Source organism: Larus michahellis, chromosome 3, assembly GCF_964199755.1.
Source record: "Larus michahellis chromosome 3, bLarMic1.1, whole genome shotgun sequence".
NCBI classification, from domain to species: domain Eukaryota; kingdom Metazoa; phylum Chordata; class Aves; order Charadriiformes; family Laridae; genus Larus; species Larus michahellis.
This window is the reverse complement of record NC_133898.1, coordinates 35,903,906-35,928,091: the sequence shown is the minus strand read 5'-3', so window position 1 is coordinate 35,928,091 and position 24,186 is coordinate 35,903,906. Positions and strand designations below refer to the sequence as shown.

At 43.2% G+C, this 24,186-nt stretch overlaps 1 protein-coding gene across 1 annotated transcript in view; it reads left to right on the top strand.

Annotated features, from left to right (window-relative positions):
- Positions 1-20,852, top strand: part of PLB1 (phospholipase B1) — an 84,677-nt gene extending 63,825 nt beyond the window's left edge. The window contains exons 46-58 of the mRNA XM_074579675.1: positions 151-209; positions 2,719-2,777; positions 3,981-4,024; positions 5,272-5,371; positions 7,704-7,755; positions 9,624-9,704; positions 10,791-10,856; positions 11,403-11,497; positions 12,669-12,750; positions 14,061-14,165; positions 15,232-15,327; positions 18,850-18,924; positions 19,377-20,852. Coding sequence (XP_074435776.1) covers positions 151-209; positions 2,719-2,777; positions 3,981-4,024; positions 5,272-5,371; positions 7,704-7,755; positions 9,624-9,704; positions 10,791-10,856; positions 11,403-11,497; positions 12,669-12,750; positions 14,061-14,165; positions 15,232-15,327; positions 18,850-18,924; positions 19,377-19,598 — 1,136 coding nt within the window. The 3' untranslated portion in view covers positions 19,599-20,852. The remainder of the gene's footprint in view (positions 1-150; positions 210-2,718; positions 2,778-3,980; positions 4,025-5,271; positions 5,372-7,703; positions 7,756-9,623; positions 9,705-10,790; positions 10,857-11,402; positions 11,498-12,668; positions 12,751-14,060; positions 14,166-15,231; positions 15,328-18,849; positions 18,925-19,376) is intronic.
- Positions 20,853-24,186: the final 3,334 nt, after the last annotated feature.

Sequence of the window (24,186 nt, the reverse complement as noted above, 5' to 3'; positions counted from 1 at the left end):
TAGCTGATGCATAGAACTTGAGGCTCATTCCCCCTAAAAGTCCGTAAAAATACCTTCAAGTTGGAACCATAGACTTGTATCTTCATTCTGTTAAACAGTATTTTGTGCCGGTTATCAATAATCATGCTTTTTTCTCCTACTATGTTTTAGTACATGAGCTACAACCTGCTGACATCAAGGTTATAGGAGCACTGGGAGATTCCCTGACTGTGAGTACTGCTGTATTCCCACGTTTAGAATGAGAAGAGCAATTGTCCATTTCTACCTAGATGTGGTCATGTCAGGCATCATCAGATACAAAGCAAATTGCTTTGGTTTGGCAAAGCAAAACTCATCTACCTGTGTCCCTTAGCAAAGAAATAGCCTTGAGGGATATGAATGACACTGGCAATTGTGTAATCCAGTAATGAATAATTCAGGCCAGAACAGAAATGGGATCACATTCTCTATTGCACACAGTTTATTCAAGTGTTTTTGAAAAGGGAAGGTCTGCCTTATAGGAATAGTCTTTTCTGACATAAAAACAAGAGCGAGCAATTTTTTCATGCAATGAGAGATCTTGATGAAAATTCCTATGGAAATAATTGATTGCAGAACAAAGTGCTTCTCACTTGAGATAATTCTGATACTTCTGTATTTCAGAATTTTGCTTTCAGATGTTGCTTCCTGGTTTAGGCTTCTTCCAGTTAAAACTGATGTATTTCATGTATCAAGAAACGCAAACTGAAAAGAATAGGGACAGAAAAGAAAGGCCCCAGAAAAGAATAGCAGGGAATAGTGCAGATCTGCACTGAAGTTTTCTGAGAAAATGTTCAAGAATTACACAGCACTACAGAATTATTCTGGCATGGGAAGAAAGCAAACATTCGTGTCAACAGTTCCCATGAATTTTAACTCCTGAGTTAAACCAGTGCTCATTCTGGCAGCTTCAGCTCCCGTAGAGTTTAGAGGGAGTTGAAGGGACTGAAGCCCTTAAATGATCAGGCTCATCTCCAGGCAGGTGTACATGTCTTCACCTCCTCATTAGCTCTGAAACTGATTTTGCTTGAGCTGATGTAATCCTGGCTTTCCCCCCAGCGCTGAGCTTTGAGCTTTTCTTAGAAGACCTCAGTAATGACCCTGCAAGTCTCCCTGCTATCCATTGCCATGACTCTTGAAGTTAATTGCTTGGTTTCCTCCCCCACATCTAGTGCTAGACATGCGCACTAGCACAGATCTCTTCTCTTTTAAATTTTAATTCTTTTAGTGCCTGAAATGTCTCAGAGAGCCCTAGTCATAAGGGCCAGACTCTGATGCTTGAGGTCCCTGTCTTCAAAAGCTAAGCAAGGCAGTTTTTCATACTGCCATTATTCATGCAGTTTCTGTCAGTTGCCACTGCCACAGCAAGGTGTGACTGGGGTTTTTATGAAGGGATTTATCGCTGGGCGGGAGGAGGGCAGAAAAAATGACAGAGTACATGTGCGTATGTGCACACCTCTGCAGAAAGTGCAGTACGGCCAGCAGCAGCGCACACTCTGTACTGCCTAACCACCCCTGGCACAGAGGGACTGCAGCAGCAAAGCTATGCCTTGGTCCACTAAGGCATTGATTTTCCTTGTGGTATTTCCCACAAGAGCCCTGAGTGCAGTTAATGTTTATGGCTGAATTGATACTGTGGCTTTTCAAAGAATACAAAATTAAGTGAAACCACTAAGAAACTATAAAGCTGTAGAAGAACCCATTTTCATGATTGCTGTCCTGAATGTGAGTCAGGGTGCTGACCTTGCTAGCGGTCTGTCCGAGTCCTGTGAGCTACTCAAATTCATCACAAACTTCTTTGTTCTGATGGCTATATTTATTTATTTTTGAAAGATATTAAAGTTCACACTGCAGGAAGGTTGTTCTCAGTCTAGATGCAGTTGGAGATTAATGTAACGTTGAGCAACTCGGTCACGTCACTGGCTAGAATGCATCTGTCTGACTTCTTAGCACCAAGGCACAGTGAAAGCAATAGATATGCCAACATGCTTATCTGTATTGGCAAAAAAATCCTGCCTACACCTCGTCAAATCTCTGTGTTAGACTAGCAGACTGGGTCCAGCAGAGGAAAAGTGGATTTTACACGGAAGATTTGTTTTCTTGGCAGATTAAAAAGCAGCTCCTACTGATTTATTTACAGCTAAAACTGGCTGGGAATTTTTCATCAGTAGATTTTTTGGGTGTCGTTTCTCCCCCCCACCCCGAATTATTAAGTCTCTCAAAATCAGCTTTCTTCAGGAAATGCCAGGATGAAGCATTCTCCATTAAAAAAAAAAAAAATCCAAACAAATACAAAGCTGTTGATGTTAATCTGGGTCCCATTGCGTTGCTAAAACAATATTAGAGCAGTAGTTCTAAAGCCTTATGTCCTTGACTTTACAGTCTGATGCCTTCTGGCTGGACTATATCTCCTCCGATGCTCCACGGTCTACTATCTAGATGAGCTGCTTTTGTATATGAGGAGAAGCCTGTGAATTTGAAGCACAGGAGATGCAGAGCTGCCCAGAGGACAGCGTGTGGTGGTGAATAAGGACGTGGACCATTTATGCTAAAACTGGGATATTGCAAAAGCTTGGCTGGATTCAGAGTAAAGATATCAAAATGCTTCAGCACTTTCAAATCACAGTGTCTGTCTTACCTAAACTTGTAGCACTTTTTTCTTCTAGTATTTTTGTAACTTATTCTTTCCATCCTTTCCAGACTGCAGTAGGAGCCAAAGCAACTGACCTACAAACAGACTGGAGAGGACTTTCCTGGAGGTGAAAATGCTCGATTTTCTCTTTCTCTGCTTTTGTCCACAGGTGCAGTTAAAAGTGTGGGTCACCTGGTTATGTAGTTACAAACATAAGTATGTAAATGCAGGGGTAGGACGCTGAGATCAAGTATTGCTTGGTAAGGATTGGAGGAATCAGGACCGTAAGAGGGAGGAAGGAAGTGATTCTTGTGGGGGGTTTTTTATGTTTGGTTCTGTGAGGTTTTTTGTTGCTGCCTTTTTTTTTTTTTTTTTTTTTTTAACCAGGCATGATTGCTACAAGCATGGTCCTGTATTTCTGACAGTACTGGATTATTAATATGAGTGAATTCTTTTAGCGTCTTGCTAGCCCTCTGGAGTTTATTCAGAACGCTGCTGGTGGTGTGATTATGTACTGCAGTAGACAATGCAGTAGCATTAGACATAATGCTAAAGAGTCTGAGTGAGTGTGGATTGGCATGAACGTGGTGAGAGCACTACAGGCATATTCAATGAAGATGTCCCAAACATCTTTGCTATTGCAAAGTGGACAAAGACAATACGTGTCAGAGGGGGTGCGAATCTCAATGTCCATGCTAGAGTGGAAGTAAACTGCCTGATTCATATGGGGAGAAGTATGGTTGATGAGCCCTGCGCAGGTATACATTCTTATCTTCATCCTTTCTTTCCCCCTTGTATGTATCTGCAGGCATAGATACCTTCAGGAGGGGCTGCCAGAAGTGGTATAAGAATGTATGGCTATGCACACAGAAAACTCTTGAATGGCAGAGGCAGTGGCTTTTTTCATAATCAGCATTGCCGAATCACAGATGGGTGGTTAATGAGCATTTAATGCAGTTTCTCTTCTATGCATAACTGCACACAAACGTAGTTTCAGCAAGGTCACATGCAGCAACTTTGGTGAGGAAATATGCCTTTCTATGATGGGCATCCCAGCATGTCTATATGAAAAATCAGTTCTCCCAGTATGCTCTATTCCCAGTCTGGAGGCATAGCTTCTATCTTAGCTAACACCCTGCTTGATTTAATGCTAAATCTCCTTTCAGTACTTCCCCTGAATTCTTGTGGTTTATCTCCTTAGTCCTGTTTGAGGTTAGTCTTTTTGTGGTTTTTTTTTTGTTCCTGGGCTACTGCGGCAACATATGGTGACAATAAGATAGACGGTTGCAGGACTAACTCCACTTGATGATTTTGTTCTTTCCCTTTGTAGTATCGGAGGTGATGGGACCCTGGAGACCCAGACTACTTTACCCAGTGAGTATCCTGGAAAATCAATGTGAGAAAAGCAAAAGGCGAGTATTACTCTGAAAGCAGTCTAAGTGGATGTTGAAAACATCTGGAAATGGTCATGCTTTCCTTGCGAACAGTGGGGAATGCCCATCTCTTGTGGATGTGAGCAGTTCACGAGAGTCACAGCTGAAACCCAGACTGACCTGACTAGCTGTAAAGTTGATTCAGCCCCTCCACATCACAGGGCCTGCACGTGATTGTATTGTCCTTTTGACATAAATGATTAGGACTAAATGTGCTGAAGGTGACAGAAGTTCATAGCAGACCTGCTCCTCCCTTATTTCATTTTGTGCTGTCCAGTGACTGACTGTAATGGTTGTGGGCAAACAAAGCGTTATAAAACAATTAGTAGTCCATCTAGAGAGGGTTGTTTACAAAGTTATGGTTCCTACTGATGATTTCAAGTTGCTATATTGCACTGAAAAAAATATAAAAATACTATAAATTTCTTGTCCCGGTGTTCTGTGTAATCAGTCCCTGTAGTTGCCATAGAAACCATTAAGTGGTCAATGTGACCATAAATTGGAGGGGACTCGGTTCACAATGGTTCATCTGTTTGTATGTGATCTGTGCTGTGGAGCAGCTTGACAATACCTGACATCGTTGGTAATAAAATCTGATATGCTTTGTCTTGTACCACACACATTGCTGGGTTTAAAGAAAAATAGAAAGCATGTTTCTTTTATGCATTATAAATGAGACTCTATCAAGAGATTTCAGACAGCGCTACAGGAACAGTAACAATAACAGTTTTCAGACATGACGCTTCCCCACTGAGGGTTTTCCTGAAATCTAGAAATGTGAATAAAATTCACTTCTCTGCAATACATATTATTATCTTGAGGGGTGGCTGGAGGAGTGGGATGTAGAAGGCCATATTTGGAGCATCTGCTCCTCATACATGAAGGACAGTAACCATGATTATTCTGACAATAAAATTCAAGACTGGCGAGTTGCCTGGGACCTGTGCATCTCCTGAGTTGCCAGACCCTGGCTCCTCAAGGCCACAGACAGAAACAGTTGCAGTGCTGAAGTTTGGACAATAACCAGAGTTCTCCAAGCATGTGTGTCTGTAGCTTCTGTAAAGTCACAGTGAATGAGGGGAAAACCCAGGGCCACATTCTCACCACTCGGTTGGTTTTTGCTTCTGTGGGAGGCAACACTGCTGATTGTACTGTGGATGGTTAAACATTGTATTTTCTATTTTTAAGATATCTTGAAAAAATTCAATCCGAACCTCTTTGGCTTTTCGACTGGCAGCTCTAAGGAAACAGCTGGATTCAACGTTGCGGAGAAAGGTGCCACAGCGCGGTAAGCACAATCACAAATGAGAATGGGCAAAGGGGTGAGAACTGATGGACTGGCAGATTAGCTTTGAAGTGCATGTTAAGAATCAGTTAATACTGATGACTTGTTTGTACTGAGCATGTTTCTGTGATCTGATGCTTTTAAATTTGTTTTAATTATTATTTTTTTTAATTCAGGATTTGGGGGATTTATTTGTATCTTTTTCTAAAGCACAGAGAGAGAGAAACTTCCTTTCTTCATTTGACCTCGCCCAGAATTTCCAAGCCAACGCCTTAGTTAGGCTTCTTATTCTACCACTATCTGGTAGAATGCACTGGTGTGTTCTACACTGATTTGAGTGCACCCTCAGCAAGTTTGTGGATGACACCAAGCTGAGTGGTGCAGCTGACATGCCTGAGGGGGATGGGATGCCATCCAGAGGGACCTGGACAGGCTTGAGAAGTGAACCCGTGTGAACCTCATGAGATTCAACAGGGCACCTGGGTCCTGCACCTGGGTCAGGGCAACCCTCGGTATCAATATAGGCTGGGGAGTGAAGGGATTGAGAGCAGCCCTGAGGAGAAGGACTTGGGGGTACTGGTGGATAAAAAGCTGGACATGAGCCAGCAATGTGCACTTGCAGCCCAGAAAGCCAACTGCATCCTGGGCTGCATCAAAAGAAGCGTGGCCAGCAGGTTGAGGGAGGTGATTCTGCCCCTCTGGTCTGGTGAGACTCCACCTGGAGTGCTGCGTCCAGTTCTGGAGCCCTCAGCACAGGAAAGACATGGACCTGTTGGAGCGAGTCCAAAGGAGAGCCACAAAAGTGTTCAGAGGGAGGAAGCACCTCTCCTGTGAAGACAGTCTGAGAGAGCTGGGGTTGTTCAGCCTGGAGAAGAGAAGGCTCCAGGGAAACCTTATTGTGGCCTTTCAGTACTTAAGGGGACATACAGGAAAGGTGGGGTCAAACTTTTTAGCAGGGCCTGTTGCAGTAGGACAAGGTGTAATGGCTTTAAACTAAAAGAGGGAAGATTTAGACTAGATACAGGGAAGAAATTTTTTACAATAAGGGTGTTGGAACACTAGCTCAGATTGCCCAGAGAGGTTGTAGATGCCCCATTTCTGGAAACATTCAAGGTCAGGCTGGATGGGGCTCTGAGCAACCTGATCTAGTTGAAGATGTCCCTGCTCATTGCAGGGGAGGTTGGACTAGATGACCTTTAAAGTTCTTTTCCAACCCAAACTATTCTATGATTCCACCTTTTTCTGCGCAGCCTTCAGTATGCAGGTCCCTGATTCGCTGACAAGCCATATCTGTAATGAGAGAAAAATTCATAAGCATCTCTCATTTATTCCTTGATTTCTGGGAAATGTGCCTCAAACTAACAAATAGAAGTCTACTGCTACCCTAATGGTGTTTAAAAACTATCCGTATTTGCAGTGCAAAGAAAAGGAACAGAATGAGCAGCTGGGAATTAATTTCTTTCTCCTCCTGAAGAAAAACTCTACTAGTCCGTTACAAACTCGTACACATTTGGGTTCTTATTGCATACACTGTCCCTGCTTTATGGATATTCATGGAATTTGCTTCCAAGCCTTTCTGTGATGTCTCTAACAGTCATTAAATTTACTGCAAGGGACTTTCAGGATAGCTAGCAAAGTCTGTGTAGCTACCAAATACTTCTTGGGTGCCCTGGGCAAAGACTTAGGGCAATCAGTACGGTTGTGGGAGGACAAATAATGTAACCGCATTTGTGTAGCTGCCGGAGAGAGGCAGGGCTTATTAGTTCAAGCACAGTCTCGTGCTAGTATATCAGAAGCTCAAGTTTCCAGCTGGTCTCTCAGCATGGTTTGTGCTTCACTCTGTGGACATTGCATCCTGTCCAGAGCTGGACTGGGACTCTACAGCCTGGCAGTTCCACAGTGTAAGCAATATGTTCCAGCCATAAGACAAGCCATAGGAATTTAAGGCCAGCTCAAGAAGGCTGGTTAGGTGCCCAGCTTCTGTGTAAGTATCAAGCTCCCCCACTAGATTGCGAAGGGAGTTATGCAACTAAATGTCTCCGTGCATCTGGGCATTAGTGGTTTTCTCCAAACAAAAACACTTAAGCCAACTCTGAGATGGGAAGAATTCGTCCCAGTTGCCTGCCACTTGGCAGCCATCCTAGTTGAAGCCCTTTCCGATCAGATAATTCACTTGTGCAGCTGCTGCTATCTTGGTCCTTCTACGTTTGTTCATCCTTTTAAGACTTCACTTTCCTTGTACTGATTTCTGTTGATCCTAAGATTCCCTGAAATGAGATCAAGATGATATGCTTTCAGAGCATGCATTTAAAATGCTTCTGTCCTCTTTCTACAGCAATATGTCAGCCCAAGCACGTGAATTGGTGGAGCTAATGAGAAGCAGCTCGGTAAGTGGAATTCGGGCCACCCCTCAGTGCTCCCGTGGTCTCTGGGAGATGATTTTAATTGATGGAGTGCTTGAGTAGTGAAGAGTTGTTAACTGATGGAAGAAAAGTCACTGTCCTTGTCTCCGGCGTGCTTGCCAAGATGAATGTGTCAGGCATTGCCCTTTAGGAGATGATAATTTACCTATATAAATCAGTGCAGGTAAGGTGCAAGGCACACAAGGCAGAGACTGTTGTAGGGTGCAGTGTGGCCAGGAGTTGTAAGGATGGTAGTGAGGAAGAGGAGAGATATGAAGGCTCTAGGGGAGCTCACAGGACTACTCAGCTGTACAGCAGCATTCAAAGTGGAGGTCATAAAGGCCGAGTGTAAAACTGCTGGAGCAGGCACACGGTGACAAACATGAATCACACTATTCACTCTTGGGTCTGGGAAATGGCACTAGTGGGAAGGGGGACAACTGAAGTCTTCCCAGGAGATTAGGCCCTCTGAAACCCTGGTTCTGACCAGGCAAGTGATTAATCAGTGGGCAGAAATCTCAGGGTTGGGTGAATCCCTGTCACGCCACAAGCTCTTAGGGAATTAGTAGTGGATCTAGTGTTGCGGACCAGCATGCTGTGCCAGCTCCCTTGAGAACTACAAAGGGCACCAAAGGGGTGACTGGCTTTTAATTCAGTGGCTGCAGCTGCAGTTTGGGGTGGTGGGAGGAAATCTGGGAGGTAAACAAGGCTGCCCTGCTCCAAGTGTTGGCTGAATTTGAGTGGATGACTGGGTGTGAGATGTTGGTTCAGGGAGAGCACCCTGTAAGGGAATGGGAGTGCCTGGTGCTCCTTGGCTCGGGCTGAATGGGAAAGGAAGGTACTGAATAAGCAGGATTTGTCAAAGCATGTGTCTCTGTGCCAGCATTCTTGATGGATGCTGCATGCGAGTCCCACTGTCAGTTACTCTGCAGTACTGATTGTTTGGCAGAGTGAAGGGAGCTGGCATGGCTCTTCAATAAATGAGTACGTGGCTCTAGAGCTTTGTTTTATTCACTGCTTTTCATGCATCTTTAAAAAAGGGGAGGAGGGACGTCCCTGCCATGCTTTGCCTCTTCATGAAAGGCTTTCCAAGCAAAGTGCAGGTTAAGGAGGAGAATTCAGACCTGTGGGTGATTCCCAGGCCCTTTCTCTATTTGTGGGATCCTTTCGCAGATGTTTGTTATGTAAATGCACCACACTAAAAATAGTTGCCTTTGATTCCTTTCTTTGTACTGAACGTTACAAAATGTTTTGATGAGACCCAGCTCTCAGCAGTGCCTATTGTTAGCTTGCAGTGACGTGGATGCTGCAGCTGCCCTTATATGAGCTCAGTGAAGTCACCAGCCTCCTGGACTCTTCTATTTTAATCCAACTGTCTGTTCCCCGGGGCACCCCTCACCCCTCCTGGCCATGGGGTAATACTTGCCCAGCTGGCAGGGATCCCCAGCAGCTCCAGTTCTGCAGCTCCATGAGTCACGCCAGCATCCACTCCCTCCATCTCTTCATCCCCACATTGCCTGGAGTGTTCAGCCACGGCTGGCAAATCTCTCCTGTCCATCCCTGTCCTGATGCTAACATTCATTTAGGCACGCTTGCTGCCACAGACACATTTCTATGCTCAGCTACCCTGACAGATCTTGTCTGCTGAAGGGGATTTCCTTTTGAAAGCCAAGGTGAATTGCAGCTTATATTTTCCCCCTGGACAGATACTTTTCTTCTGCCAACTTAACTCAGCATGCCTCCTTTCTCTGTTCTGCCATGCCGTCTGTGCCCTCTTTAGCCCCATTTTTGAATGTTACCTCTGCATGCCTAAGCAATGGATGCTGCAATCTGTTTATTTTATGTGCCACTAGAAAATTAATTTCAAGGAAGATTGGAAGCTGATTACTGTCCTCGTTGGAGGCAACGACCTATGCCAGTACTGCTTGGACAAGGTTTGTATCTCTGAATTAGGCGTGCTCATCCAGGCACTTGGCAAGTGACCAGCCCTGGAAATTTAACCTTTCTCTCCCTTTGTGAGCCAAAGCTCCTCTTTGTTCAAAAAGCACTTAGAAGTCCTGTTCCCTTCATCTGTATTGTATCAGAAACAACTGCGCAGCTTTTAATATTGGGGCACTGTAGCTCTGGAATAATGCATTATTTAAGAACCAGCAATCTGCCCCATATGGAACAAAATACCAAGGATAAACTGAAGAGCTCTCCCAGCTTAACTGGACGAGGCAATCAAGACAGCGTGGTGTCTTAAGTACGTTGTTATGGGGACGCAAGTGAAGCTTTATTCTGGAAAGCTTCTCCACGTAAAAATTACTTAGGATGCCTGATTCTTGCTTCAGAATGACACCAAAAGAAATAACATTCATTCATAGTGAAAAAGATGTCTTTTATCTAGTTATCACTGCTCATCTCCTCTGAAAAGGTTCCTGCGGCACAGACTGGGGATCTGGACCCCAACCCATTGAAATGACCGGAGACTGTTCTCTCGGTTTTGCTGCTGCCTGGAGCCTTTGCCCCCACAGCTACACCTCTATAACTAAAGTCACAAAATCATGTTGCCTATGGGTTTTATGGGGCATGACTGCCTCCTTATCAATTTCCCCAGATTGACAGTTAAAAAAAAAAAAAAAAGAATCACTCTGTTCATAAGGCAAACTAGTCTGGTTTGGGTCCCATAAAAGACACCATGAAATCCAAAGGTGTGATTTATGTAGTCATTCATGAGGCAAAGACTCTGCCAAGAACAACTATACGCCTCAGGATTTTCTATAGAGATTAAGGGAATATATTAGTGACATAGAAACACAAGCAGTATATAACCTGTGTGCATGTGGCAATAAAGCCCTTGATCTGAAAATATGTCTGCCAACAAAGGCGAAAAGGAGCATCGAGTCGGTATATCTTCTCATGGACTACCTTGCAACTAGAGAGTCTATGGACTCCTGTGGTCAGGTGAAACAGTTAAACTTCTTGGTTCCTGAAAGAAGACTGATCCAATTTTTTTTTAATTATTTTTAACTATACAGGAAACCTATTCAGTGCAAAAGTATGTAAAGCACCTTCAGGATGCTCTGGATATTTTCTATAAGGAGGTAAGCTGTTAAGATACCCTAGCAGGCTATGTTCCTGGCAAGCACACTGTTTTTCTCACCTCTCATAGACTGTCAGTGATTATGTTTCATACAAGGTCATCTTCCAAATAGCTGGAGTCAGACTAATCCTCAATGCTGTGTTTCAACAACTGTATTAAATAATGCCCTGAGAAAGTGGGCTGTAGTTTCAGGAAGACTGTGTGTTTCACAGTATTTTTGCTGTAGACCAAACATAGCACAACCCTACTGTCAGTTTTGATGGCTAAACCAACTGTACGAAGTTTCATTTACCCTAGAGAAAATGGAAATGCCCCAGGGAGTGAAGCAGCCTTTCAGCTAGTTTGTACTCGCTGCCGGGAATTTTTTGGCTGACATCCACTGTATGTCTCCCTCCCCCTTCATTTATACATAATCCTTGCACATGCCATTGGTTGCAGTCGGTGTAGTTTGCACTGACTCCCTGACCTACGGATGGCACTTCTTTCTCACTTTGTAGTGGTATCACGTTCTGTGATTTGGTATGTCTGGTTATTATAATCCCTGCAGCTCCCAAGAGTCTTTGTCAACATGGTGGAGATACTAGAGATTTCTGGACTGCGTCAGATCTCAGCAAGCTCTTCGGGGTGCGCTTTGACAGCAAAGTAAGTGAGGAAAACAGGTCTTTGCCTTTAAAGTGCTACTCTTTCAGAGCAATCTAAATTGCTTCTACAGGAGGACACTGACACCGAGCTTTCCAAGCTATTTTCGTTGCTGCCTTTACTCGACGCATTAGTTCCCATCAACTTTCTACTGCTTCTTCCAATACTTCAGCTAAAAGGCATGCACCTGTAGATAGCAGAGTTGTCACTTGCCTTCTCAGCTCTAAGGCAGCGTGTCACAGCACAAGTCACCATATAATTGGTTTACTACTGAACTTCGTTCACTGCTCAGCAGCACAGGCTGACTGACATCCCTGATGCTTCTCCTTGTATTCAGTGCTGCATTACCTACGGTGCAGCCTGGGCTGCGTACAGCAGAGTGCACAACCAGGGACTACTTTTCACACCTAACAGAGGAGACCAAAGTCCTAATTCAAAGAAGACTGAGGGACTTGTTTGAGAAAGGAGCCAGTGCCTTTACAAGCGTCAGCATGGACATGAAAATGCTCTTTAGTCTAGTGGAGAAAGGTATAACAAAGACCAGTGATTGGAGGCTGATGCCTAATGAATTCAAATGAAGTTAGGCACAGATGTTTAATAATAGAAGTGATTAACTACTGGAACACATTAGAAGGGAAAATAGTGAATTGACTGTATTGCTTGATGTCTTCATGTTCATTCCAGGCACATCCTTACAGGATGCATTTCAGTGAAACACAAATTATTACCTCTTGATGGTGGGGCTAACAGAATGAAACACAGTGGTCTGAAGAGTCAGACTACATGAACAGTTTGTCTTTTCTACCTTTAAATTCCCAGATTTCTGAAACTGCTGTGAGCCTATATGTAGTTTTGTTTGATTTTTTTTTTTTTTTTTATTCTCACGCATGTGCTTTCCTGCTAATGTGTGGCATACTAAACGCTTTTGTGTCTGACTCAGAACTGTGGATCCTGCAGCTCTTACTGGCTGTGGCAGGTGTTCACTTTGAAAACTAAGTCAATAGGGATTTTTTTTCTGAAGTATCTGTCTACCTCTAAGCCAACAAGGTGGCTCTTCTTCTGCATGTGAGCTTTGAGCACCTGTCCTGAGCTTCTTCAAGCAGACATGCATTGCTGAAGAATTGCACAGGCTATTCCAGGTGGGCTTTTAATTCTAGTATTTCTTTTGTTGAAGGAATGTTTGCCCATGTTTCTTAAACCCTGAGGAAAACTCTTCTGAACTAGAAGAAGTTAAGAGAGTTAACAGAGATTTTCAGGTAATACCTTGATTCTGTAACTGGTCATCTTCACTTGTGTTTCTCTTGATATCACTTCCCTTCCTCTCATGCATATTGTCAGCAGGACAGAGAGGGATGACTGGGAAAGAGCTTGGCTACAGTCTAACTAAACCCCTACCCAGCTAACCAGTTAGCAGCAGTGCAAGTCTTTCCACACTGCTTGTAATTTGACCTGAGCTGGATCAGATTGAGACTGGTTCTGGTTCCAGTTGCTGTTTCGGCAGTTAAAAAGGAGTTACTGGTGATGTCTGTTTTGTTGATATGTGTTTGTCCATTAGGAATCCAATAAATAGGTCACATGAATTAACATGTCACTGTAAGGGTTACAAATTACCTTGCGTCATCTGTTTTGTGGTAAGCCTTAGCAGAGAAAATGAACTAAACCAACAAGGTATTCCTTTCTTTTGCTATGGGCTGAGAGAGTGCATGCAGATGGCTTACCATGGGTCAGCTTGCTCTCTGAGAGTAACTTTTCATAGCCTCGAGCGTAAGATTCACTCAGATCTAACAAAGACTATAAATAGCTATTGGAGCGGAAGGTTTTTCCATCATTATTCCTATGAATACAGGAATCACTGTATCAGTTCACATTATGTTCTGCAGTCCTCCATTCTGTCTCTGGCAGTGGATGTTGTCTGATGAATCTCACAATGCTCAAAAAATCCATCTTGGAAAATACTTGTATAAAACTATCCAGGGCATGTTTTCCTTTACTAAGGAAGTGGGGTTAGGAATGTTTTGAGATATGACCAGGAGCATTATAATTTATATCCATAAGGTGGTAAGTAACAATGAGATGCTTTTATTATCTGTGTGAGTGTCTATTGCCATAGTTTTCAAAAGGGGCAGGTGATTTTTCAATGCTTAGGTTTGATTTTACTTCAGGCACATTTCTGTCTCAAGCTGGCCTTCTGGAGTCATTTGTCACTTCTAAAAGCTTTGGCCTTACGCCTTTTTTTAATTCTCTGTAAATTTGAATCTCATTGTGATTATGCAGCACTGATTTCTATAAATAAGGTACGAACTACTTTCTTCTTTTTTAATTAAGCAACTTTACATTTCAATTTATACTAGCTTCTGTGTGTTTTCCTTATGAAAATCTCTTCATGAACCAAATTATTTTTTTTAGTCGTTCTCTGGACTGCTTTAAACTATTCATTTAGATTTATACCAAATAATCTATGGGTTCCTACATTGAAAGAAGTGTAATATGCATGTTTTTGATAGCTGACAAATGTTTGATGAACCTTTTAAGTAACTCCTGTTTCCAATCACGCAACTCCATACAGGCTGAAGCCTTACAGCTGATCAACAGCGGTCGGTACGAGGAGCGTGAGGACTTTGCAGTTGTCATGCAGCCATTTTTCCGAAACACCTTGTTGCCCCTGGATAGTGTGAGTCCTGTTTTTCTTTCCCATTAAACGAGGACCAGTATCTTAATTTCCCCAAGTCAGTAAGATCCATGCCACAAGGACTGTGTTTTCTTCTCTTTGCGCAGTCTAGCGGCACAGGGTGGAACCTGCAACGGGTGACAAAGGAGAGGACAGGAAAGACTGTGCTGCCTGTGAATCAAAATGGCTTTAGGAAACACTCGTAGTGTGCCTGCATTAAACCTAAGCACCCTCTGGCTTCCTCTAAACTGCACGTTTCTTCCCCTGTTGGAGGCTCGGTTGGCATTCACCACAATTTTCTTCCGATGTAGATTATGGAATATGTTCAGGTTTCCTTCACTCAGAGACCAGCACTTGCATGCCTGACTCATTCCAGCCTGGAAACATGAAGCAGCCTTTGAAACCAAACACTGATTCTCCTTCTTTTCTCCAGCCTTACTATTATGTATGCTGTGTAGTTAGGGATACAAATATTTAGCATGAATCCTGGTCAAAACCACCCAGTTTTGCATAATACCGATCTTTTATCATATCATCCCCATTTTCTTCTGGCAGCCTTCAAGTCCAAAGAGAAGTCACCATACAGGTAGTAATGAGGCAAATTTTTCCTCAGACAGACATTTGCCACAGCTGGATAAGCCACAATTTTTAATGTTGATTGAAATTCAGCGCAAATTTCAACACTTGAAAGGTTATAAGTCTGAGTTACGGAAGTTTAACAAGCAAGAATAAGCAGTGTTCTATCAGTTCTGTACAAGGTGGAGTGTGGGTCAATGGTAGTGTCCGTATAAGAGCTGTGACTGTTGGTTTAATGATAAGTTTAAGTTTGTTATGAAAATTGTTCTGTGAAGCTGAGCAGGCTGCATTAGATCTCAAGATGCAGTAATCAGCCCACAGTTAGGAGTACCTAAGTTTATTTTCAGTGTCAAAATACGAGCATATGGCTTTTAGAAAGATACCAAAATTGTGGAGTAAGTATGCCAAGTACAGTGCGTTATTAGATAGATATAATATATCAGGTGTCAATGGTTGAAATGTGCTGAGAAATAAATTTTTGCTTTTATTGCAGAACGGCAAGCCAGATCTGAGTTTCTTTGCTGCAGACTGCTTTCATTTCAGTTTAAGAGGCTATGCTGAGATGGCCATGGCTCTCTGGAATAATATGGTAAGAGGTTACGACCCAGATCTGTATGTTTGTGGTAGCAGTCCCTACAAAAGATCATGAGAAAGGTGTCTGAAACAAAACAGTAAGCAAGAAATAAAACTGATGTCCTAACAAAAGAGGGGCTGCTCAACTCTGAGATCCTTTTTGGTCTGCATTGCTTAGAACACAATCCAAAGTGATGGTGTTGCATAAAACAGTGTAGGTCTTTGCTCATTCAAAATGAGAAATCCTGACAGTCTTAATGTAATGAAAAAATCCCTTTTCTTTTGGTAAATAACTTGCATTAAAGCAAAAAATCAGCCTAGTTAAACATTCACTTCTGTAGGTTTCCTGAAAATGCGTGTTGAATGAGCTTGCCCTTCTTCGGTGAATTCTGCTAGATTTATTAGGAAAACATACATGGGATTGAATTTTTGCTGCCATTAATAGTATGGACATGTTTTACCACCCACTCTAGTATCTGAAGCAATTCTAGTAGAGTCACTGAAACTAATGGGAGGCTGAAATCACACCTATGATGTCTCTGCTTGCAGTCATATTCCTTCTGTCATTTTGGGGGAAATGGTAGCTTTTGAATAGTGCTGGAAGAGTGTGTAAGAGGCACATGCTGGACTTGATAACTCCAAGGTCACAGCTGCTTTCAGAACCACGGTATTTCCCGTGGTGAAGGGCGACTCTGGCATTTTCATGCCACAGCAACATTTCCTCCTCTTGTCTCATAAACACCAGTACCCAAACACATTGTGGTAGCAGAAATCCCATATCCTGGTTTGTACAAGAAACCAGCATAAATGGAGAGGGATTTTTTTTCGAGTCTAAGTTAAAAAAGTGTGAGCAAGATAAGAAACTTACAGGATACTCCAGAATGAACTTGAACACAAGGACTGGGAAACGTAGGGCAGAAACTTGTGCAGTTGCCCAGTATAGCATATGAGCTTGTAGGTCCAGAGTTATAGAAAGCAGTAGACATACAGTGCATGCACGTGCTCTGAATAACCAATTTGTGCATGCACAGCAAACCTGCATGCTTTCCATCAGGCTTCCTTGTCTGAGACTCCAGATGACAGCAGTCTGCTAGGCTTCATTGTGCAGTAGCTCGAACAGGGCTAATGGTGGCCCAGAAACCCCAAGCAAATGTAGAAAACATTCAAATTGAGCATGGCTGCAGGTTTCAAGAAGAAAAAGAGATGGTACCTGGACATATGGTAGCCTTAAATTGGGTTTCTGTTGCCACGCGGTGTTCCTATTGGACATTACTCATTCCTGAATCACCATCAGTCCTTTTTCTATGCCATCGGAGTTTTATTCTGTCCAGACTGTCACTCATTTCCTACGCATGTAAGGATATTGACACAAAGCTTTCTACTAGGGTGGCGGGGATCAGGTTCTTACTGATGCAAAGTGCAACTATTCCCTTACGTAGAGATCTGTCCGTCTACGCCAACTGAAGATTTAACTGTTTACTATTTAAATCTAAGACATCTCTGCTTTTCACTCGCAGTCCTTGTATGGTGAGGCTGTGCAAGCTTACTGTAAGGCTGTATTGTTTCCCTGTTCCCTGAAAAGCTCAGCAGGCTGTAGGCTTATGGCCAAATGACATGGATTCTTGTCAGTACACATAAAGGGCCAGACTGTGCCTGGCCACTGCTGAGAGTATGCAGGGATGGGGATGGCTTAAGGACCCTCTCCCTCACCATGATGTTCTTTGCCCTTTGCCCTATATGAAAGCATATTCCTACTCTCTGAAGTCAGAGGGTCAGTCTTAAGGGGCCCCCACTGGTTCAAAATCCACCTCATCAATACCCTGGCCCAGGAGAAGAGCACACGAACAGTGTGTTTAGCTTGTGTTCTGCCTCCATGCTTGCCACATGCTCTAGAGGGGCTGTGTTTCTTCCAGAAGTTGCCCTGTACGCTCAGGGAGATGGGGGTACTGTCATCTTCAGAGCTCAGGAGCTAATGCTCCTGAGGAACAGATCGCATAAAGATGAAGCAAAGCACGGCTGGCTACAGAATTTTGCACCTTATCATTCTTTGCCTGGGCTCTGCGCCAGACTCCTCACCAAGTGCCCTGGCAAGGGAAGTATTACAGTTATCTACAAATAACCAGTCGTACAGCAGACAGAATGTTAGAGGATATGAGCCACGCGTCTTACAAATAACCACATCAGAATTTCAGCTGTTCTCTTTAAGATGCAACAAAACTACCAAATTCAGCCTTCGCAACATCAGCTGGTGGGCAGGCCAAGTGATTAGGACTCTCACAAGAGTCCAGCAGGAGCCCACAACAGTCAGCAAAACTTGGCATTCTGTTTTGCTTCTCATCTTCTCTCCACTTGTTAGCTTTCTTCCCTTCCCTCATCTCATTTTGCCGTAGTTCATCTCTCTCTCTTCTTTTTTCAGTCTCTGCCTCCTTTTTTTCTCCTTTATTTTTTTTGCTTTCACTGAACTAGAGAGAGAGAGTATTCCCAGTATTTCCATATGGGAATCTTATGAATAGAATTTATTTTCTCCATCTTATGTTGGGCTTTTGTGGTATTGTTTCTCTCCAACATGCCGCTGACACTTTAATCACTTGCGGAACGCTAATGCACACATAGACAATAGCAGAAGCACCAGCACTCCTCTGTGCTGTATTCACAGAAGTGCTGGATGACAGCTCTACGGTTCTCTAGGGGCCAATCCTGAAGTCATTACTTCAGGCATGTCCATACACAGTTGTAAACACTTCAGTTAACATGACTGAGCAAGCCTCTACTTGTTAGGTTAACTATGGTAACCGATGGTATGTGCGCTCCTAGCCAACCACAAATGCTATGCCATTAGCCTGGACATATTTTATTTTGAGTTTGAAATGGACTCGGGGTGAGCCTATGGTCAGCTGCTGCAACTTAGCTGACAACTGATAATATAAAAGGCTCTATTTAACTCACTTCTTGCAATCTTGTGAACCTAGCCTTAGCTAAAACTCCCAGGGAATTTCTTGTCTGAGTGAAGACTGCAGAAGTTGGCGCCATCACATCCTGTCTCTAGCTCTACATCATTTCTGAAGTCGCTTCCATCACTGTGACATCCAAGAATCTTTCTTTCAGTAACATGCCAAGTAACATGACCAGCATCTGTCATGTGGGTTTTGTTTGGTTTTTTTCCTATGTGGTTTATACTATCATTTGAGATGTGTAAGTGGGAGAACTGGGTGTATAGTGAACCACTTTGGTTTAGGAGAATATTTAAAGTATGTGGTATTCAGAGTTGTTTTTTCCTCCACTAAGTGCAAAAGGCTTCTCCCGTTCCTGGCTTCCTGAGGGAGTTTTTCTGCAGACAGTACAATCAGATTCTCAATGTCTTCAGTTCATGAGCATTAAAGTGTTTGGAAACTTTCCTGTAACGCACCTTCTACAACATTTGTTCATTGCTGCAAGCACCAAAGAACTGGATAAAAAGTTGTAACCACCCAAGTCAGGAGAGTCTGAGGAGGAAAAAAAAAATCATCATTATGTTTACTATTGCTTTTTTCTTCTTCAGTTGGAGCCAGTTGGTGAAAAGCAGACTTACAACAACTTTACCCATGACAGATCAAAACTCAAGTGTCCAAACCCAGTAAGTAAAGGCCAAGATGTCCACTTTCATTTTTCTCTTTCTTCTTATTCTTTAAAAGAGTATATTTGTGAAGGCTTTAAATAGCTAAAATATACTGCTGCTTTGTTATGCACAGGAAAATCTACTTAAAATTTAATGCAAAAAAACCTTATCCTCACTGCAGCAGAAAGCCTCTCATTCAAGCCAGTTTTAATAAGTCTACGTATTCCCATTTGGTTGTCTGCAGCAAGCAAATTTGGAAATGATGCCATCACTCCTGATTTTGAGATGGCTCAGTCTTTTCTTCTAGGAACTTCTCAGGCAATAGGGCAGGAAAGAGTTTGAGCTAAGATAGAGAGAAGACAGAAACAGATTGTCTAAAGATTGACTCTGGGAAGGAGTGATGGCATATGGACTGAAAGCTGCCTGTTAAGTGGTCTGTGGTCAGTAAAACCTTTACTCTCCCTTCATAGGAAAAACCTTTTCTTTCCACACTGAGAAATAGTGGATTCAGAAGTTCTGATCTCATCTCGGACAAAACCGAACCTTCAGTCCCCTACTGGGCTGTCATTGTGGCTGCATTAGCTGGAGTCCTGGTGGGTTCTTTACTCATCTGCCTTGTGTCAGGAAGAAGAACCAAGAGGCGCCAACATGATGCTGACACAGAAAAGAACACTAAAATGACAACTCTGTAAAGCAAGTGGAACAAACATCTGTCTCTGCTGAGGCTACTCTGGTGTGGTGCAGAGCACAGCAGAATAAAAAAACCTGTTGGATATAAACGAAGCTTCTTGGTTAGCCAGGGATTTTAGGCCCAATAATCTTGATCAGAAACGTACTGTAGAGTTAACTTCTGCAGATCAGTCAAGCAGAGGATGAAGTTTAAAGTGTTAAAGCTTTTTCATTCTGGGATGCAATTCTCCATTTTGTGAAAATTACTCAGTATGTCAATTGCGTGCACGAAGTGAGAAAACTTCTTCGTGCATCTTGGCGCCTTAATTGTGCATCTGCCCTTTTTTCTTACAAAATTGTATATAAAATGTTAGCTACACGTCCATGATGTGACCTGGTATTCCTCAATAGCCAGGTAAGTGAGATAAAAAAGAAAAGCTGCAATTTCACATGTTAGATTCCAACAAGACCATCGAGTTGAAGGTGCTAAGGTCATTCTACACAGGCAAGTATAATGCCATGGAAACATCTTTAAGCCAACTTCTGAGCAGCCCAAACCATCCATGTGGCATTCTTCGTGTAGCGCCAGGCAGCACAGCTAGAATAACTGTGCCCTCTCCACTGCCTTGATCTCTGGGCTCCATCTGTCTGGGACTGGATGTGGAGGTGGACCATACGCATCACTTCTCCTCCAGGGCTAAATATCCAAGGGCCAGTCCTGTACCCCCCTGCCTACCACTGTACAGCAGCTGGTTCTAGAATTCTTCCCCGCCTTCCTGGGAAGAAGGAAGAGCACGTAGTAGCTTCGCTAGCATGTAGTAGGGGGTCTAACCAACAAGTAGGTACCTGATGGGCAACCTAGCCTGGCTGAACCCTTCTCACAGGACTTGTGGCATGTTCAGGTCCTGACTGGACTCTCCATGGCTGTTCTCCAAGGATGAATTTGCAAAGTTTTTCCAAAATTCTGATCAGGAGTTCAGAGGAAGCCGCTCCTGGAAATTAGACATTCCTTGTTTTATACTTGCAGGTCAATTCGTATGATCTGCTGATACAGAAGATACTTCACAAGTTCCCTGTGATCTTGTTTTTCAATATCTTTATTTCTTATGTCAAATACTTCAAATTTTTATTTTACTGATTTTTTTTTTTTTGAAGTGTACTACATTTCCACTCCAGAAATGTAAATGAGCAAAAAATTAAAATATTTCAGGGAAGAAAGTGTTCTGGCATTCATAAATCTACTCATTATGCACATGGAAGGTATTCAGACTCCTCCTTTTTCCATTTCACTTGTGTCATTGTTGTTGCTAAGATAAAAAGAGGTGGGTAAAATACAAGTTGTATAGTCAGGTTTCAGGGGCTGAAGCTCCATTCACCTCTCCTTTGATCTGCACTCAAAGGTTGGGCTATTACTAGTAGGACTTTTATTTGCCTAAATCTTATCCACAGGTGCGTGTCTGGGAGCTCTACATGCAGCCCCAAGTGGGGATGTACTTGGAATGCCAAACAGAAGCACCTGCATCTTGTTTCAGTGCAGCACAGGCATCTCTGCTGCATTTCCTGTCCCTGTCTTCACTGTAGGTCACTATCTGCCTGATATCCCAGCTGCTGGTATTTATTTAGCTCAGTAAATGGAAGCAAACACAGCCTCAAACCTGCAATGCAGGAGACAAGATTTACTGTGTTTCAGTCCATTCCACAGCACCTTCACCTCAGACACATTGGAAAATATAAGTCCTGCAAGTGAGGAACCTGAGCAAATATCCCAGCGGATCGCAAAGGCTACAATCTCCTTTCATCCCTAAGTGTTGTTCTTGTGATTCCTCTTCCCTCCTGGGAACTCGGATAGCCACTGCTCATACAGCCCTTGGCTTGGGAAGGAGTAAAAAGATACAGTTGTCTGCAGAACCTTTCCTCAGTACTAGGTATTTCAAAGGAAACTCAAATCAGTGTCGATTTACCTTTCTCATGTGTGCATGCAGGAAAGGGGCCAGGTGTGGCCTAAAGCATGAGTTAGAGCTACAAAATACTGCAGTTTCTCACATCAGGTTTCTCCTGCCTAGAGATGGGTACAAGTCCATCTTGAGTTTCGTGCTGGTGTCCCCTGCTAGAATAACTAGACATCCCCTTTCCTCACTTAGGAAACTAAATTTTGTTCCCAGCTTCTGAAAGCCAAAACAGAAGAGGTGCAGCCAGTTGGGAGGTGAGGGGAAAGATGGCAATATTGGCACCTCCAGCATCCTGAAGCGTGCTAGAGCATAGCGATCCTTGCACAGGGGACAGGGTGACTCCACTTTGGACTGCAGATTCCCAGTTCCCTGCAGCATTCAGCTCTGTAAGGAATGCTGTCTTTGCTGACACTTCTGGGAACTGAGAAGCCATCAAGCTTAAATTATATTGGCTCTGTGCTGCTTCTGCAGCAGGAGACTTTGCCCCGAGTTTCTGTAGCTGTGGTGTACTACTCCTGCACTACTACAGCAGGAGCACGTAGGAGCTGGAGCATGAATTGTTGGGCTTCTTATTTAGTCTATGGAAAGATATTCTGGCATCTTTCTTGTGTAGACTGAAGTATGTGGTGAACTGCACTGACATTTAAAAAAAAAAACCCAACATCAAGAATCATGCAGTCTGCAGCTGTTCCACAAGCAAGATTATTTCCTTGAAGATATTACCGCTGTGCATTCCCTCTGTGCTCATTAAGTGGAGGTGACATTAAGCTGGAGTGAATGACAAATGATTAGTCTGGATCTTAGTCTGACTGCGTTTAGTGTCCCATTAAATCAGAAAGCAATCTGTACGTCCTGTCTGTCAGTTGTCCATTCCCCCTTTTTTGTTTAATAACGTGCCCTGGGTTTCAAAAGGCCTCAGGGCATTTTTTTTTTCACTGGACCACTGCGTAAGCCAGATTGCCTACTGATGCACAAAAGAAGAGAGACCCCTAGGAGGAACTTAAAGCCTGTATGGAAAAAATGCATGAAATGGATACCCTCTTAGCGCAGGATGTTGCTTTGGCCAATGGTGGTCTCATCCACCACTGAAAACTACCTCTTCCGTGTAAAGCAATTTCTTAACAGCCTGAGAAAACAGGCTTTGTGGAGTCGTCCTCTGCAGAAGAGCTACAGCTCAGCCCGCAGTCACTATCCAAAGGACCTTTGTGGGTTACTGTCCCTGCTGCCCGGCTCAGGTTGTTGTGAAGGGTATTGAGGGTGTTATGCTGTTGCCTGGTCTTGAGAAGCAATCTGTTCTTCAAACAGGGAAGTGATGGAGCCTGACAAGTGTTGGCAAATCATTTGTCTACAGCTTAGGCAGCAGGCGAGTTCACGTTCTGGCCTCCTTTGTTGCTGTTGCTGGACCTCTCTCTCGTCATGGTACAGTGTCTGCATTTTGCTTTGTAAGGTCAAATGGCACAAAAGAGTTTCATCTAGGGTTAGTTTGCCCCAAAGTCCATTTTAGGTGCTCAGTGAACTTAGGAAAGAGAGGGAAAACTCAGAAAAACATCTGCACAGAAGGATTTTGTGGCTTTGGAGATTGTTACATGTTTCGTCCCACCAGCTTCTGGATGGTGAGATACAGATGTACCGATTACAAATTATGTCGTTTTAATAGCCGGTCAGTATGTTATAGTTCGGGACATCTGGGCAAGAATTTTGTTACTTTGAGGGGTATTTAGCTAAAATGTTGAGGTGAAACAACCCCACCCCAAAGGAGGGGGCTGCTGGGTATGGAAAAGCCCTGGATTTTTACAACTCTGCATTTGCATGATTCATGTCCCCTCAGGTATTTAAAGAATTTGCTGTTGGAGGACCACAGGTTTGCAATGTTTGCTCTTTTCTACCTTTTTTTTTTTTTAGAAGGAAGGTATCTGGGATTTTGGGAAAAGGCAGACAAAAGTCTATCCATAAAGTAGTTGACAAATTACTTAAATGAAACAAGTTTTCTAGGTATCATAGATCTCTGAGCATGACAGGGAGGGGATGCTCCTGAGAACAATTGTGTTAAAACTGTTTCTGTCCTGATTACATAGTTTTCTTATCCAGGGATCTGAGAAGTATGTCTAGCACCGGGAGTCTGTATCCAAAAAAGGGGATGGTGGAAGAGGGAAAAGAGGCTGGAGCATTTTAATTTACCACATGCTAAGTATCTTCCATTTAACTGTCAGCAACTGTCCTTGCCACCACTTAGCTTTTGTGGACACCAGATGTTAACACAATCTTTTGCCTATTGGATTCCTTTCTGAGTTCAGTAGATTTCTCTTTGGCATTTTGAAACCCAACGTTATCAGCACACACCTGACTTAGGGGGTGAAGCTTATTAACTTCATCTGCTTTTGATAAACTTCCTAGTGCAAAGCAAAAATTGTTCTGTTTCAATCTTCAGAGACAATGGTTGCCCAAAGGAAAAGACAGAGAGCCCATGGCTTGAGCAATTTTTAAAAAAATCCAACAAAACACAGGAGGGCTTACTTAAGAGGTAGTTGGAACTACTCACCGGCCAGAGGCTGGAAGAAGTTCCCTTATGTCTTTCCATTTCTGTCACCTATATAACAGGCAGTCATAACTAGATGAAGTTATGTGGATTTTACTGAGAATACTTCATTCACTGAACTGTGTG